We start from the raw sequence: 14,832 nt of genomic DNA on the forward strand, positions 1-14,832 counted from the left end.
AAGCTTCAGCCTCGCAGCCGCCCGCGCCCGCGCGCCCTCGCCTCTCTTGTAAGATTTTTTCATAATAATATATGATATAGTTTTTGTTTGTGTTTATATAGAGATTGATTAATTAATTATTTAAAAAGTAACCAAAAATAGGTACCAAATATAGAAGAGAAGATATGATCGTTTCTTAATTTCATAAAGCATTCTGATGCTTGCATGTTGTATTGTGTTCAAAAAATTAAAAATTAAAAAGATATCCTAAAGCTGTGGTTTTATTCCTCGACCTCGCGCAGCGCCGCCGGCCGCCACGCCGAGCGGCACCTGCGCCGTCCCCGGACGGCCCTAGATGTGTCCTCGTGGGATTTGAACTTACCTTAAATAGCCTCAATTAGTAACCAATGAAGCAGTAATCATTGGTTACTAATTGACAAACATCAGCAGTTTAGTACTTTAATCAGGCGCATCTGTAATAAAACAATATTATTATATCTATATACAGGGTGTAACAAAAATAAGTGATAATACTTTAGGGTGTGTACGTGTTCCTTGTAGAGAGTTCGCTGTGAAAGTAGCAGCGCTGAAAGACCAATTTTCTTTTTCATTTTTGTATGGGGAAACTCGGGTCCTTGCCCATACAAAAATGAAAAAGAAAATTGGTCTTTCAGCGCTGCTACTTTCACAGCGAACTCTCTACAAGGAACACGTACACACCCTAAAGTATTATCACTTATTTTTGTTACACACTGTATATAAAAATGGATTTTCAAATGTGTTAGTCGCGCTAAAACTTGAAAATGGCTGGACGGATTCGGCTGATTTTGGTCTTAAAATATTCGTAGAAGTTCAGGGAAGGTTTTAAAGTGACACGAAGTTCACCGGGACAGCTAGTTATTTATAAATTATAATATTGCTATAAATTGCAAAGCATATTGCTAATATTTTACTAAAAAAGTTACTACTTTTTTTTGTAAAATATTATTTTATATCTACTGGTATAAAATAATCTATCCCATAGAGAAAAAGAATTAGCAATATGACATATAGCAATATGACATATAGGGACTATATAATATTGTTATACTGTGACACAGGGCAACGGGATAGCTAAAAAAGAAATCATGTAGGTACGTCTATGAAAAAAATTAAATGACATTGTTTTTGAGAGCACCATCTTAATTTTCATCCCTTTAGAAAAATTAAAAGTTTATTGAAATGATTATTTTTTGTGTAAATTAATCGAAATAGTTATTTTACAATTTATTCCAATATTACAGGTAAGCAATTTCTGACCTTTTGACCATTGATAACTTTAAAAGAAACTCTTTAAATTACTAATTACGATAGAGCTATGATACGCCAGTCGCCAGTCGCCAGTTGCCACCCATGAAGTAAACCAATTTACATAGGTACAATGTACCAACAAAGAAAATGATTCATTGGCTGATGGCGGACCGATGTTAAGTGACTTAGGTCTTGGGTAGTTTGTCCACCACCGTCCACCACCATCTGCCACCTAAAATGAGATTATTTTCGGCCGATAAATGCCACTTTATGGCCTAGGGCCTGCTATAGATTTCATTGTCAAGTTACATAGTGTACATCATGCAGTGGCATTTTATCGGGCGAAAATAATCTCGTAAATCGTGATCGGTCAACGGTGGCGGTGGACAAATGGCCTTAGGCTAAGCGCTGTTACAGACGAACGGTGACTTTAAAGACTTAATAGGGCCTTCGTCACCACTTCCTAATAAGTGACGAATAGGCTATACACTAATTAACTTAACAGATCAAGTATGGAGAATCTGTCAAAAAAGTTGCCTATTCGGCAGTTTATCAGAAAGTGGTGAAACAGGCCCTTAGTCTTTAGCCGGTTGGATGTGACATATTATCACATTACTCGACCAAATTACGTAGCCAACTTCTCTAATAGTTCATACTAGGTATTACGTAAGGTATCAACGTGATGCGATGCACCGAGCGCGCGAGCGGTTGTGCGGCGCGGTGATGGAGCACCCCGCCCTGCGCACCCCCCCGCCGGAGGAGCCCCGCTCGCCCCCGCCGCCCCCGCGCCGAACTGTGCAGTTCAAACTGGTAAAACCTCCACCTTTTCCTGTCGGACGTATTATCGAGCGGATTTGGTCCACATGGGGTTGACAATAATATGCTCCTAGTCGCGCGTGTTGCCCGTATGAGAGGAAAAACCTATTATATGAAATGATAGGATGCGGGCAACTAGCACGCGGACAAGATCCGCACGCGGGCAATAACACCCATGACAGGAAATAAATACTCGTAGGCTGTCCAACACCATTGTCGTTGGGGGGAAATACAGAATGATAATATTTATTATTTATACATACAATTAGCAGTAACCCGCCAGACACGAGTGGGCCTAGTTCTCTAGAAAAATATGAAAAAAACTAGTTAAAGTATTAATGCGGATAGTATACGGAAAGCTATTGCCGATAGTTCTTTTTTCTATGTGATATTACACAGTTTGGATCTTTTTATGAACCTTTTCCTAGATTTAATTGTTTTCTACAATTATATATTACTAGATCTTGCCCGCGACTTCGTCCGCGTTAGCATAGTAGACCACGTCCCAAGTATTATTGTACAAAAATATTCAATGTACAGAATTGACCTTCCTACGATTTTATTATATTTAGATGTTCCGCCGCGGCTTCGCCCGCATAATTTTGGAATTTCACGCAACCGTACATTTTTCCGCAAAAAAAATAGCCTATGTCCCTTCACGTGGTCTATTCTTCATGTTTGCCAAATAACATAAAAATTGCTCCAGTAGTTCTTAAGATAATAAGCAATTTCATATAATTTCCCCCGTTTTTTTCATATTTTCCTCTATTTCTTCGCTCCTATTAGTTTTAGCGTGATAATATAGCCTATAGCCTTTTTCAATAAATGCGCTATCTAACACTGAAAGAATTTTTCAAATCGGACCAGTAGTTCCTGAGATTAGCGCGTTCAAACAAACAAACAAACAAACTCTTCCGCTTTATAATATTAGTATAGATGTTATGTACAAAATAAAAATAATCATAATTATTATCTCAGAACAGTTACTTTTATAATCTGTGATTATTATAGAGAGTAAAATATTGAAGGCCAGAGTTTCAGTTGTGATAATTAGATTAATCTTGTACTCCAGCCACCGAGATCCCCACTCATGCCGAAAGATTTCTACACGATGTGGTGCAACCATAGAAAAGAGGTAAGTTGATTCAGATTAAAAAAAAAATGTAACGTATTGAGGGTAGTGTGGCGGTACTCATTAGCGCCACAAGTCTACATCGCGCTATCGAAGTTCCTGAGAACTACAAGAGCGCCAGACATATACAACCTCTTAAAATCATGCCAGCGGGCTTCGGCCTGCTGCTAACATGCTCCGCACTACATGCGCCGATTTGGGCCGCTGTATTATGAGTCTGTCCTTTTTACCCTCGACAAAAAAAGGGGTATTATAAGTTTAAAGTGTCTATCTGTCTGTGTGTGTGTCTGTCCGTGACATCGTAGCATCCAAACGGGTGGACCGATTATGATCTAGGTTTTTTTAATGTCTGTAACGTCGTCCACTCCAGCTGCAGCAGGCCCAGCCCAAGGTGGACGCGCGGCCCCCTCCACTGCGGCCCGCGCTGTACCTGCAGCCGCGCCGCCTGCACCACTACGCGCGGGAGGTCGAGCACAACATGAACAACAACAAGGAGCTGCTCAAGCGCATCAACTATATACAGAGGACTGGGGTGAGCGTATACAAGGGTCAGGGTGTAACAAAAAGTTAAGTGATTTAAGAGGTAGGCTGGAAAGTAGTAGCGCTGAAAGAGTTTTTTTTTTGTGACTTATATGAGCAGCATCATGAATTTGCCCATACAAAAGTAACAAAAAATTAATTTTGTCTCTAAAAGTATTTCCATACACAATTTCATCTTAATCGGTTCAACTCTTTAAGCTTGAAGAGGTAACAGACAGACAGATAAACTTTCGTATTTAGAATATTAGTGAGCATGTAATTCAAATTACTTTAAAGAATTTTCCTAGAGTCTTACAGTCAACTTTGAATACCATGTTAAACGTAGAATTAACTAGAGAATTGTCTGCTTTTCTTGCGGAACGTGCTATATATCCCACGTAGCGCGTAACGCGTAGCCCGTAGCCCGCTACGGCGTAGCACGTAGCACCGTCGCCCGCTACGGCGTAGCGCGTAGCAGCGTAGATCCGCTACGGCGTAGCACGTAGCACCGTCGCCCGCTACGGCGTAGCGCGTAGCAGCGTAGATCCGCTACGAGTATACATTATGTAAAGCAAAAATAATATCGTTTTGGGTCAGATTTCAAAATGTACTTTTATTCTATACATATATTTATGAATTTTATTATATGATACCCATATTAATACCATTGAAAAGGAGCATTGAAAGCTTTTTGTTCCATCGTCGGGATTCGAACCCGCGACTTGAGCGCCAAGCACTCAACCACCTGAGCCACAATATCATTTCATCAATTGGGGATCTTCGGATAATTTGTAACTGAGGAGTAAATATTTAAATATGAGTAAATGATGATGCTTTGACAGACTGAATGAAAAAAAATATATAAATAATTCCTTAGTTAAAAGTTGTTTGACAATTGAAAAATCAGCTCTAAGGGCCTATTTCTCAACTTCCTGACAAGTGCCGGATAGACTTTAGCATAACTTATCTGACAGAACCTCCATACTCTACGTGTCCGATAGTTGTGGCATAGTAAAAGGAGGGGAAGTAGGATAACTCCGGCCCAATCCGCGATATAATTACCTACTGTCTTAGGGTTGTCAATTTTAGGCGGCGCGGAGGCGCGGCGGGTTGGTGTGGGAGCGGCCGTCCGCGCTTCGTTCGTGCAACCGCATGAACAGCGGCAACGTCGCGGTCTCCCGAGTCCCGACTTTTAATAAAAAGTAAATCTTTATTGTGCATATTTTGTGCATATTTCGGCCATTTTTCGTGCATATTTGCATACATATTTCGGCACTTTGATCGTGCATATAATCCGATGTCTAAATAAAATTATAAAAATACCCTGTAAAACAACATTAAAAACTAACGCCTGTCTCTTATACTATAAACAAATCTGTTGTTATGATTCGAACTTTGCTTTATGTGTATTGTGATTTACAATTAGTCAATTACTTACTTTTGATTACGATTTAAAATAAGTAATTGACTGTAAGTAGTTAGTTAATATACGGTCTACAACACAGAAATCGGCAAATTACTATTACGTAAATAAAGCAATAGTGGCAAATTAGTTGACGGATCAAAAGTACATAAAACATTATCTTATTTATACTATGTTCTAGTGGGAAAGTAGATCTACCTATAACCTACCTACCTACTTCCTTTGTGTGATAGAAAACTAATACAATAAAAAAGAATTAAGATAGGTATCTGATCATCAAGTAAAAATTATTATATTATGCTAGAATAAGTGAGTAGTACTGACCTTTCCTGTTCAACAGGTAATTTAAACAGACAATTCTGGAATTGTTGCATTACTATTAAAACACCTAAACACACAGCAATATCTATTACTCCTGCGATTATGATCTTTGATTCGTTTAGCCGCGGCGTGGCGCGGCGCGAGCGTGCAGCGTAAAGTGTTAGCCCCGACTGGTTATGCCGAAATATTGTCCGAGATTTTGTTGTGTGCCGTGTGGCGACGCATTGATACTATGGCGCACATATACAAGCCGCGCACGGTGCCTTTGTATGAAGATAACTTACTTCCCCTCCTTTTACTATGGTTGTGGATAGCCTATCATGACCTTATCAGGAAGTGGTGAAACAACTTAACCCATTAATCCCCAAGTGGCACCCGGCTGCCGCATAACAATTGAAAATCTATTGTGTCTGCGATTCCCACGATCGAGGTATTAATCTAATGTTTTACGAGTACGTTATGCAGGGTTTCGTGGACTGCCACCTGCGGAGGGGGCGCGCCGCCGGGCGAGTCAGGCTACTCGGCCGCAAGCGACAGCGGGACCTCGACGACACACGACACAGGAATATCCACTTCCAACAGAGAATCAACAACGCGGTGATCCTTTGATATCGTTTTTAGGGTTCCGTACCGAAAGGGTAAAACGGGACCATCACCCACGGCGGTAGTACTAAAAACAGAGAATCAATAACGCGGTGATTCTTTGATGTAGTTTTAAAGTTCCATACTGAAACTAAAAACGGGACCATCACCAACTTGGGTAGTACTTTGTCCGTCCACCCATCTGTCTGTCACCAACATCTCATGAACGATAGCAGTTGAAATTTTTAACCCGGCGTCATGGGGGCAGAAAAGTGTTACACGGACGTTGGAGTGGGTCTCACATACCCGTATGTTAGATATCAAAATTAGTCCAACCTTTTATAATAATCATTTTTTTTTATATGTTTATATTAAATTCAATGTGTATTTATATGATTTAATGAAACATAAATATGTTATATAATTTTAAACCATATTTAATAGAGCTTTAAAAAAAGAACGACAAAAGTCAACAAAATATTTCACCCCTACTTAAATGTTAGTCTATTACTAATTAACAATCAGTTTTAATTTTTTAATAACACTTATTTAAAGAATACTAAAATATTTTTATAAAAAAATTAACAAATAATCACATTTAATCATTATCTTTGGTGCAATCAGCACAGAAAGGTACAACATGTTCTAAGCAAATGTGTTTGGTGCAAGTTGCAACTTTCGCAAATGAAATAATTCGTTTTACGGTCTTTTTTGGCTGAACAGTCTTGGCATCTTTTGCGAATATTCGGCTTCTTTGCCGGAGGTTCCCCTGAAGATTCACCAAGAAATTTTTCAATAGGCGTCTTGTACCAAATTGTACCGTCTTTGCCACGAACAGCCGATTCAGATACAGTACAATGCTCTTCCTACAATCGATTTCTATCTGCACGCGAAGACAGTGGAATGTCATCATCACCAGAGATATCTTGCTCTGCGTCACTAGGATTACTACGTTTACTCAAGAGATCTTCTTCTTTGCATATTTCCTGGTCTGACGAGGTAGAATCAGAGTCCGAGTTCCGACTCTTGTAAAATTGAAAGAATGCAAATGGGTTGTCGTTCTTCCTCTTCTCAATCCATTTTGAGATCCATAAAATCACCGGTGATCGCGATAACAATAGAAAAACAATAGATTTCCAAGAATCCACGATCGAAAGATTAAAGTACTTCAAGTACTTACCTACAAAAAACGCAAAGTAATTAAGTAAGTACCTACAAAAAATAAAATACATTTTACTATAAATCATCTAATTTTATTGTAAAACACAACAAAAATACAAAAAGAAATGTTAAAAACACTGATAATCATTAAAATAATGTCTGTGTAAGATGTCCCGAAATTGTAACACTGACTGCGGGGATGGGTCTCACATACCTTATGCAACTTTGGGCCCCTGTTACTACCGCTGCGGCCGTCGCAGGACTAAGGCGTTACCTGTGACTCATAGACCAACTCAACAGCTCCAGCTATTGAGAAATTTGGCAATGCTGAACGCATGGTAACTGAATTACAAGTGAAATAAAAAGTGATGGGTCTCACAGACCCAACCCCCATGACGCCGGGTTAATAAAGATGGATCACCCAGAAAAGCGATTCATACCTTTATATTTCGCTTCGATGAAATATGATATGAGTAATCACTTTTTATAGCTTTGTGTAGTAACTAGTAACTATTTTTAATCTATTGTTTCGCTATGACTTATTGTTTATTTATTATTTAACTGTTCATTTACTTATTTTTTGTGTAGAGATCTGATCAGCCTCTAACTAAGGAACTGGAGAGAGAATGGAAAAAAACAAAAGAGAAATTAATTTTAGGCGCATCGTTAGTCCTATTTTTGTTAGTTTTTGTATATTTTTCCCTTTCAATATATTTAATGGACTATTAACAATTGATTTTGTAGTTAATTTTAACGCAAAGATTGTTTACCTTCTTTGAAAACAGAGAAGATACTAAAGTATACCATTTATTATTTTACCTATATATGGACGCTGTTAAGCATTCATGTACTAACCTACATAAAAATTACGTATTAAGTTATGAATGCAGTTATGTTCTTTAGACGATTTAGAACAAGATTGCATTCAAAATTTATCAACAAAAAAAATTGTGGGTTAGGACACTAATGCTTAACAGCAACCATATGTCCGTGTCCAATGTCCACTGCATCATAGCTTCCGAATGGATCAAACTCAAAGGAATGAACCGATTTTACTAAAAAAACATAATATTCTTTTCTGTTTTTTGGGGTCCTAATAATGTTATAAAATATGAAGTGTATTTTTGTATACCTAGGTTATTTAAATGTAATGTGTACACAATGTAATGACTTGAAGTACGAATTTATTATATTGTTTATAAAACACATTCCAGATTGCCATTTATACTGTTCAAGACAGAGAAAATCGACAAAGGTATAAAAGACCCGAAGTTCGACCGACCGCTCGGCGTGCATAGAAACAAGTAATACTTATTTATTAATACTTATTAATGCAAATTAAATTAATAAAAAATGTATACCTACTAGATGACGTCCGCAACTCAGTTGCGCCGAAATTCGTTTATAGCTTGAGAACCGTACATTTTTCCTGTGTAAGTCTAAGTATCAGCTGTGTCCTTAATTCCCGGGACTCAAAATATGTCCATGACCAAATCCGCCGCTCCCGCCCCGCTGCCCGCTGATCTAGACACGCGAAGTCAAGTTCAAGGCGCTGTGGTTGTTGCAACTACGTAAAATGTGTTTTTTAAAACACGTTTTTAGTAAAGGAAATGTCATTATTTAAGTATAAAATAAGTACCGTTTTAAAATTGAGAAGATTTCCTATACGCAAAGGTATATCAGTACACAGTTTGTAAAATTCTGCTCGATAGAAAAAAATGTCTAAGATGACTGTTATAACGCTGTTTTTCATAATTAAATCATTTTATGGCTAAATAGTAAATTACACACTTTCTAGAAAAAAACAAAAAATGTAGTATATGTGTCGTAACCTAACCTAAACGATTTGATATATTTGATTTGTGTAATACTAAAAACAAAAGGTTTTTTCTCCTATTTCCTATTATCAAGGCACGCGGCGAGCGCGTAACAGCCACTGTACAAGGCGCGCTGATATGAATGTTATTTCAATGTCCTTAACGTCGATATTAGTACTGACAGACATCGACCTGCTAATTTTAGGGACTACTGGGCCTTAACGCCTCTAGTCCACCGACGCTGCGAAACGCGAAACAACTGCGAAACTGATGCGAAAATGTAATAGAGTGAGATGCAATATAACGCATTGTAGTGTGGCGGATGAGACAGTAAATCTGTTTGCCGCTGTTTCGCAGTTCGCAGCGTCGGTAGACTAGAGGCGTAAGTATAACAGAACTGGCGAGTGAGAGATTTCCTTCACTCGACTAAACCTCAATCCTCAAATATATTATGTGCTTGTTCAAGAAAACGTCGTCATTTTTTGACTGCTCATTCTTCGCCTCGGACAGGGAAATTCCATACGAGGACGTTTTGTTGAAGTGAAGACATAGTTTCGATCACAGTATAGCAATATTAGGGATATGTCATATTGCTATACTGTGGTTTTGATCGAGGAAGAGGTTGAGTCGACAAGAGGGAATCTCGAGGAAACAGCTAAAAGTTAATTCCCCTTTTGTATTAAATAAGAGGGCAAACGAGCAAACGGGTCACCTGATGAAAATAAATTACCGTCACCCTATTTTTTAGGGCCAGCATGGAAGTGTGCGTGTTGGGCGGGAGCAAGCTGGGGCGAGCGGTGGTCGAGCTGTTCTCGGACGTGGTGCCCCGCACCTGCGAGCTGTTCCTGCGCCTGCTGCGAGGTGACGCCGGCTGCGGGTACCAGGGCACCAGGATCTTCAGGTGATATACTTAGGACTACTTTAGTTTAGGTTTATTAAGTTCTATGTAAGGCCCAACCCCCACGTACCACAACCACACCACATCGCAACGACAAAATGCCGTCAAGCAGTGGTTACGTGTGAATGGTGTCGCTGCAGCCTTTTGTGGTTGCGTTGTGGTACCAACAAAATGCCGACGTGATTGCGTTGTCGCCGGTGGTTGCGATGTGGTTACGTACGAAAGTCAATGAAACTGAGGGTGGGAAGAGCACTGTCATTGCATCGACGCAACATTGTAGTTGCGATGTGGTCGGCCGTGATTGCGATGTGGTCGACAACGACTGCAAAATGTGGGACGTGTGTATGGTCCAGTTCATTTACAATACAAAATATACGCCCGACCACGTCGTGTGGTTGTGGTTGTCTTGTGGTTGTGGTACGTGTGGGTTGGCCCTAAGATACATTCCTTCTAGATCTATTGATAATGACAGCGGTCGTAAATAACATTGTCTGGATCGCATTTAGGTATACTTACCTGAAATAAGCGGGCACCCAGATTATTAAAAAAACCCTAATGGATTAAATTAGGAACAGAAAAAAGGAGCGCGACATGTTAGAGACGCATGTTTTTTTTTTTTTTTTTTATGAAATAAGGGGGCAAACGAGCAAACGGGTCACCTGATGGAAAGCAACTTCCGTCGCCCATGGACACTCGCAGCATCAGAAGAGCTGCAAGTGCGTTGCCGACCTTTTAAGAGGGAATAGGGTAATAGGGGAGGGTAGGGAAGGGAATAGTTGAGGGTAGGGAAGGGAATAGGGTAGGGGTTAGGGGATTGGGCCTCCGGTAAACTCACTCACTCGGCGAAACACAGCGCAAGCGCTGTTTCACGCCGGTTTTCTGTGAGAACGTGGTATTTATCCGGTCGAGCCGGCCCATTCGTGCCGAAGCATGGCTCTCCCACGTGTTTGAAGATTTAAAAATCATATTAAAAATTTTTACTAACTATTTATACAACGATATTTATATAACTATACAAAATCTGCCTATGTTTGTCTGGCACGTCGAAGTAATCACATAACGAACAACAGAATATCTTGACTTAAATTGAAGTGCGTAAATTTCTATAATATGAATCCTTTGTTCTATTATGTGAATACGCTGTAGGCAGAAAAATATGTCGCGTCGCTTCGACTCTACCGCGACCGCCCAGGCCGTCGCGCGTCGGATTAAACTAACCAGCACCCTTGGCGCCGAAGAAATTTCGCCCTGGGAGGGCGCTGGTAGTTCTAAAACCAGCACTGCATTTAAGAGTGCTCACAGAGTGGTGCCGAACTTGTACTGTCGCGGGGGTGACGTGGTGAAGGACAACGGGTTCGGGTGCTACCAGCCCCCGGGCGGGAAGGAGCTCGCCCCGGAGAACTACCAGCTGAACCACTCCGTCCCAGGTCAGTTTCTTTTTAATTCAGGACACATACAATAATTTACAGCAGCAACTGGTGTGCCGCGGCATACTGGTGTACCGTGGTCAGTAGTTGGAGTGCCTCGGAAAAAGTCATCGCACTTATTCCTAGTTTATGAGGGGTGACAGACGTGCAAGTAAGTACGTGGACTTATGGCTCGACGATCTTTAATCGCCTGTGTGTCAGCAAAGAGCCGCGAGCCGCGAGCCTTGGGGCATGGTTATCCAGTGTGAGCGATTCTCGTGTGAGCGAGCCGAGTAAGTTCGCGAATTTAAAACCCGCGTGCTTTAAGTTTGTACGTCTATCAGGCCTATATGAGATCCAAAATGGGAACACAGATTGATCGACGATTGACGAGCGGAACTCAGGTCACGCTTATACAGTATACACATATGAACATTTTTGAAGGTACACCACAAACTTATCAAAGTTTGTGGTGTACCTTCAAAAATTTTCATTTTCCTAGCTGTACCTAGAACTGCGAACACAAAAAGTTTGCGAAACACTGATTTACAGCATTGTTACATACAAAATTATGTACTTTAAAAAATGCATACTTTAAAAAATACAATACATGATTTACACTCGCCCGTGAGCCGCGAGCCGAGCCGAGAGACGCGCCACGAGCCGAGATTGTAAACTCGGAGCGGGAGCGGTTTTCAAAGGAGCTCAAGGGGGACGCGAGCTTTGTGTTTACACTCGCGCTTCGCCGCGAGCCTAGCCACGAGACGCGACTCGCGAGTATAAATCTCGTATTATATTTTTACCGTGCCTACAGGCTCCTAAATTAAGTTTAAATATAAAGTTATAAACAAATAATATTCAATTGTCGATGTTAGAAACTTCGATAGCGCGATCCAGGATTGTGCGCTGTTTGCTCCGCTACAGATGCCTGATGCCAGAGAGCCTGGGTTATACCTGCCCACTTAGTCCCGACACAATCGACTCGACCTCGACAGATTTTGTTGTTACATCGCGAGATGACAAGCAATTACTGTATATTATGTAACGATTTTTTTAAAAAGCTCCGCTATTATCATACTACGAGTATTGCTTGTGATCTCGAGGTGCAGTCGCCAAGCGCCGACGCATAAAAATCGAGTCTTAACCTTTAAAAAAACAACATTGTGGTGATTGTGATATATTAATAGGATATTTGCGCCCAGTTACTAATAAAGAGACCCACCATGTGTATAGGTAATTAAGTAGGTACAGATAATTCTAAGTCTACAGACACACAATTTGTGTGTATGTAGACTAAGCTTATAACTGTAAGTAACATGTCAGATCATGACAAAATATTATATACATACATACAAAAATTCCTAATAATCCCTTCGTCAACACGGAAGGTTCAAATTAGTCAGCTCAAGCAGTAGATTCAGATATCTTCCTGCGGTTTATCTGAATAAACCTCTTTTTTTTTAATATGTCGCTATCCGCGTTTGCAATATGAACATATTACTTGGTTTGTTTGATCAGGTACGTTGTCGATGGTGGTGAGCGAGGGGCAGGTATGCGGCCAGTTCAACATCATATTCAAACCCCTGCCGCAGTTCGACGGCAAACACGTCGTGTTCGGCAGAGTGAGTACCACCAACGAGGGTTGACGATATATCATTTGCCACCAGAGGGACGGTAGGGTTTTTCATGTCAAATGTCGTGTCAGACAGACATATGATTGTTATATCCTGACATGTGGAGGCTATTTCGTGACATATGACAGCTGTTTGACATGAGAATCGACACGATAGACCCTACGGCTACATACCACCATATTTTATGTCTCATTAAGGTGACGCATTGATATTTTTGGCTGCAGCGATATCGATTTTTCTCAACAATGACTAAAGATAAAAAATTAAAGTTCACTGTCAGCAGGGGTCTTTCCCTTAGGTGCAATGTGTGCGGTGCACACGGGCGCCGCGGTCCTAGGGGCGCCGAGCGCCGCTCGCACGAGGCGCGCGCCCGCGCTGGCCGGCCGCCACGGCCCACGTTTTGTTGACCAATGTAAAAAGAACTTCAGTTTGCAAACATTTTTGTGTAATATCCGAAGCTCTTCTTATATTTGTAGAATTACAGCAAAGCAAGGCGAGCCATGAGCGGCTCGGCTTTTGCAATAAAAATGTTATAATCTTTATTTTTCAACGTGAAATGAACCTTAAAATACATAAATGAAGATTATATTATTTGGTGTAATAAAGAGTGTCCTATCGCTCGTTTTTTTTAAATATGTAGTGGGAGGATTTGGATTTAGATACAAAAAAGCACAGTGTTCTAATTAAGAAAACAAACTGTGCCATGCTGGCTCTTCGGATGTAGAGAAGTTAAGCTCTTCAATGAAATCGAATTAATACCTATGTTGTGATGATGTGACGTTTAATAAGTATAGAACATGAAATTTAAAGTAAAATTTAAGTACTTAAGCGATATTAAATTTACGTTAGGCTTGTTAGGGTCAGTCATGACTCAAGAGCACACCATGGTCAAAACCGAAAAAAAAACTTAAATCTACAAACAAATAACAATAGAGTTTGTTATCTATCTTATATTGGAGAAATTTGACAGTACCTATGTGGTAACTTGATGTGCTGTTATAGTTCGTCTAGTGGAACGAAAGAAGCCACCGCTTAAAGTCCTCACCCTTAAGCGACCGGACAAACTGTACTTTTACTTTGTACCCATTTCATTTTAACCGCGCGTGCGCTTGTAAGGGGGCGCTAGGGTAATGTTTGCACACGGGCGCCACATGGGCTAGAGACGGCCCTTACTGTCAGTATTCATCATGTCTTCCATTGCATAACAAGATTGGTCAACTTTTATAACACAGAACAATCAATTAAAAACACCTCTATAAAACAGGAATTCTAATTTTGCCAACAGTGGAGAGTGATTTAAGCTTCCAGTACATAGCAAGCATACACTATAATTGGCCCATATATCGTATGAAATATAAATATGGTTTTCAAATTACATGACAAAAACCATTTTGTCGCTTACACCCTTTAAATTTCGCGCGAGCAATAATTGATCTGATTTTATGATGATGATGACTTACAGATCGTGGGCGGTCCCCCGGCGTTGCTGGAGCGCATTAGCGCGCTGGGCCTGCCGCTGGGCGCGACGTCGGCGCTGCTGGTGCTCGCGCGGTGCGGCTGGCACGACCGCCGCGGACGATACCACGACGCCAAACCTAACACCTTACTCCGGAATAAGGACCTGTTGCCGTAACGCTTCCAGTGAACGAAGGTTTTTGAATAATTGTTTTTTGTTTCATAAATTGCTTGTTTACCAGAAAATCTTGTTATTTTAACAATAGACGCAACTGTAAAATATATACTTCGAAATCGGCAAACTCAGAAATGAAAACACTAGATACATGCTTCTTTGTAAAAAATTTAATCGAAAAAAAATTTTTACGTACCTACATTTATAAATTAAAAATGCAATGC

General features: G+C 40.4%; 1 protein-coding gene across 2 annotated transcripts; it reads left to right on the plus strand.

The window, feature by feature from the left end:
• The first annotated feature begins 1,243 nt into the window (after positions 1-1,243).
• Positions 1,244-14,672, plus strand: LOC121728631 (peptidyl-prolyl cis-trans isomerase CYP21-1-like). 2 transcript variants are annotated; one of them, XM_042116834.1, is made up of 11 exons: positions 1,244-1,262; positions 1,919-2,079; positions 3,158-3,220; positions 3,588-3,749; positions 5,946-6,077; positions 7,812-7,888; positions 8,438-8,527; positions 9,789-9,941; positions 11,241-11,365; positions 12,863-12,966; positions 14,441-14,672. In XM_042116834.1, the coding sequence occupies exons 2-11, from the start codon at positions 1,957-1,959 to the stop codon at positions 14,609-14,611; spliced, it is 1,200 nt and encodes a 399-aa protein (XP_041972768.1). In that variant the 5' UTR covers positions 1,244-1,262; positions 1,919-1,956; the 3' UTR covers positions 14,612-14,672. The 2 variants fall into 2 exon arrangements, with proteins under 2 accessions (XP_041972768.1, XP_041972770.1); XM_042116836.1 differs by lacking the exon at positions 1,244-1,262 and having other exon boundaries at positions 2,058-2,079; positions 7,812-7,903.
• The last annotated feature ends 160 nt before the right edge of the window (positions 14,673-14,832 follow it).

Source organism: Aricia agestis, chromosome 7 (assembly GCF_905147365.1).
Source record: "Aricia agestis chromosome 7, ilAriAges1.1, whole genome shotgun sequence".
Lineage (NCBI taxonomy): Eukaryota > Metazoa > Arthropoda > Insecta > Lepidoptera > Lycaenidae > Aricia > Aricia agestis.

What these genes read in the sequence shown, in the direction of transcription:
- LOC121728631 (XM_042116834.1), top strand. Translation starts at nt 1,957, where the DNA reads ATGCACCGAGCGCGCGAGCGGTTGTGCGGCGCGGTGATGGAGCACCCC. An exon ending in GAACTGTGCAGTTCAAACTG is followed by an intron (nt 2,080 to 3,157) that starts GTAAAACCTCCA and finishes CTTGTACTCCAG; the next exon opens with CCACCGAGATCCCCACTCAT. An exon ending in CAGGGCACCAGGATCTTCAG is followed by an intron (nt 9,942 to 11,240) that starts GTGATATACTTA and finishes GAGTGCTCACAG; the next exon opens with AGTGGTGCCGAACTTGTACT.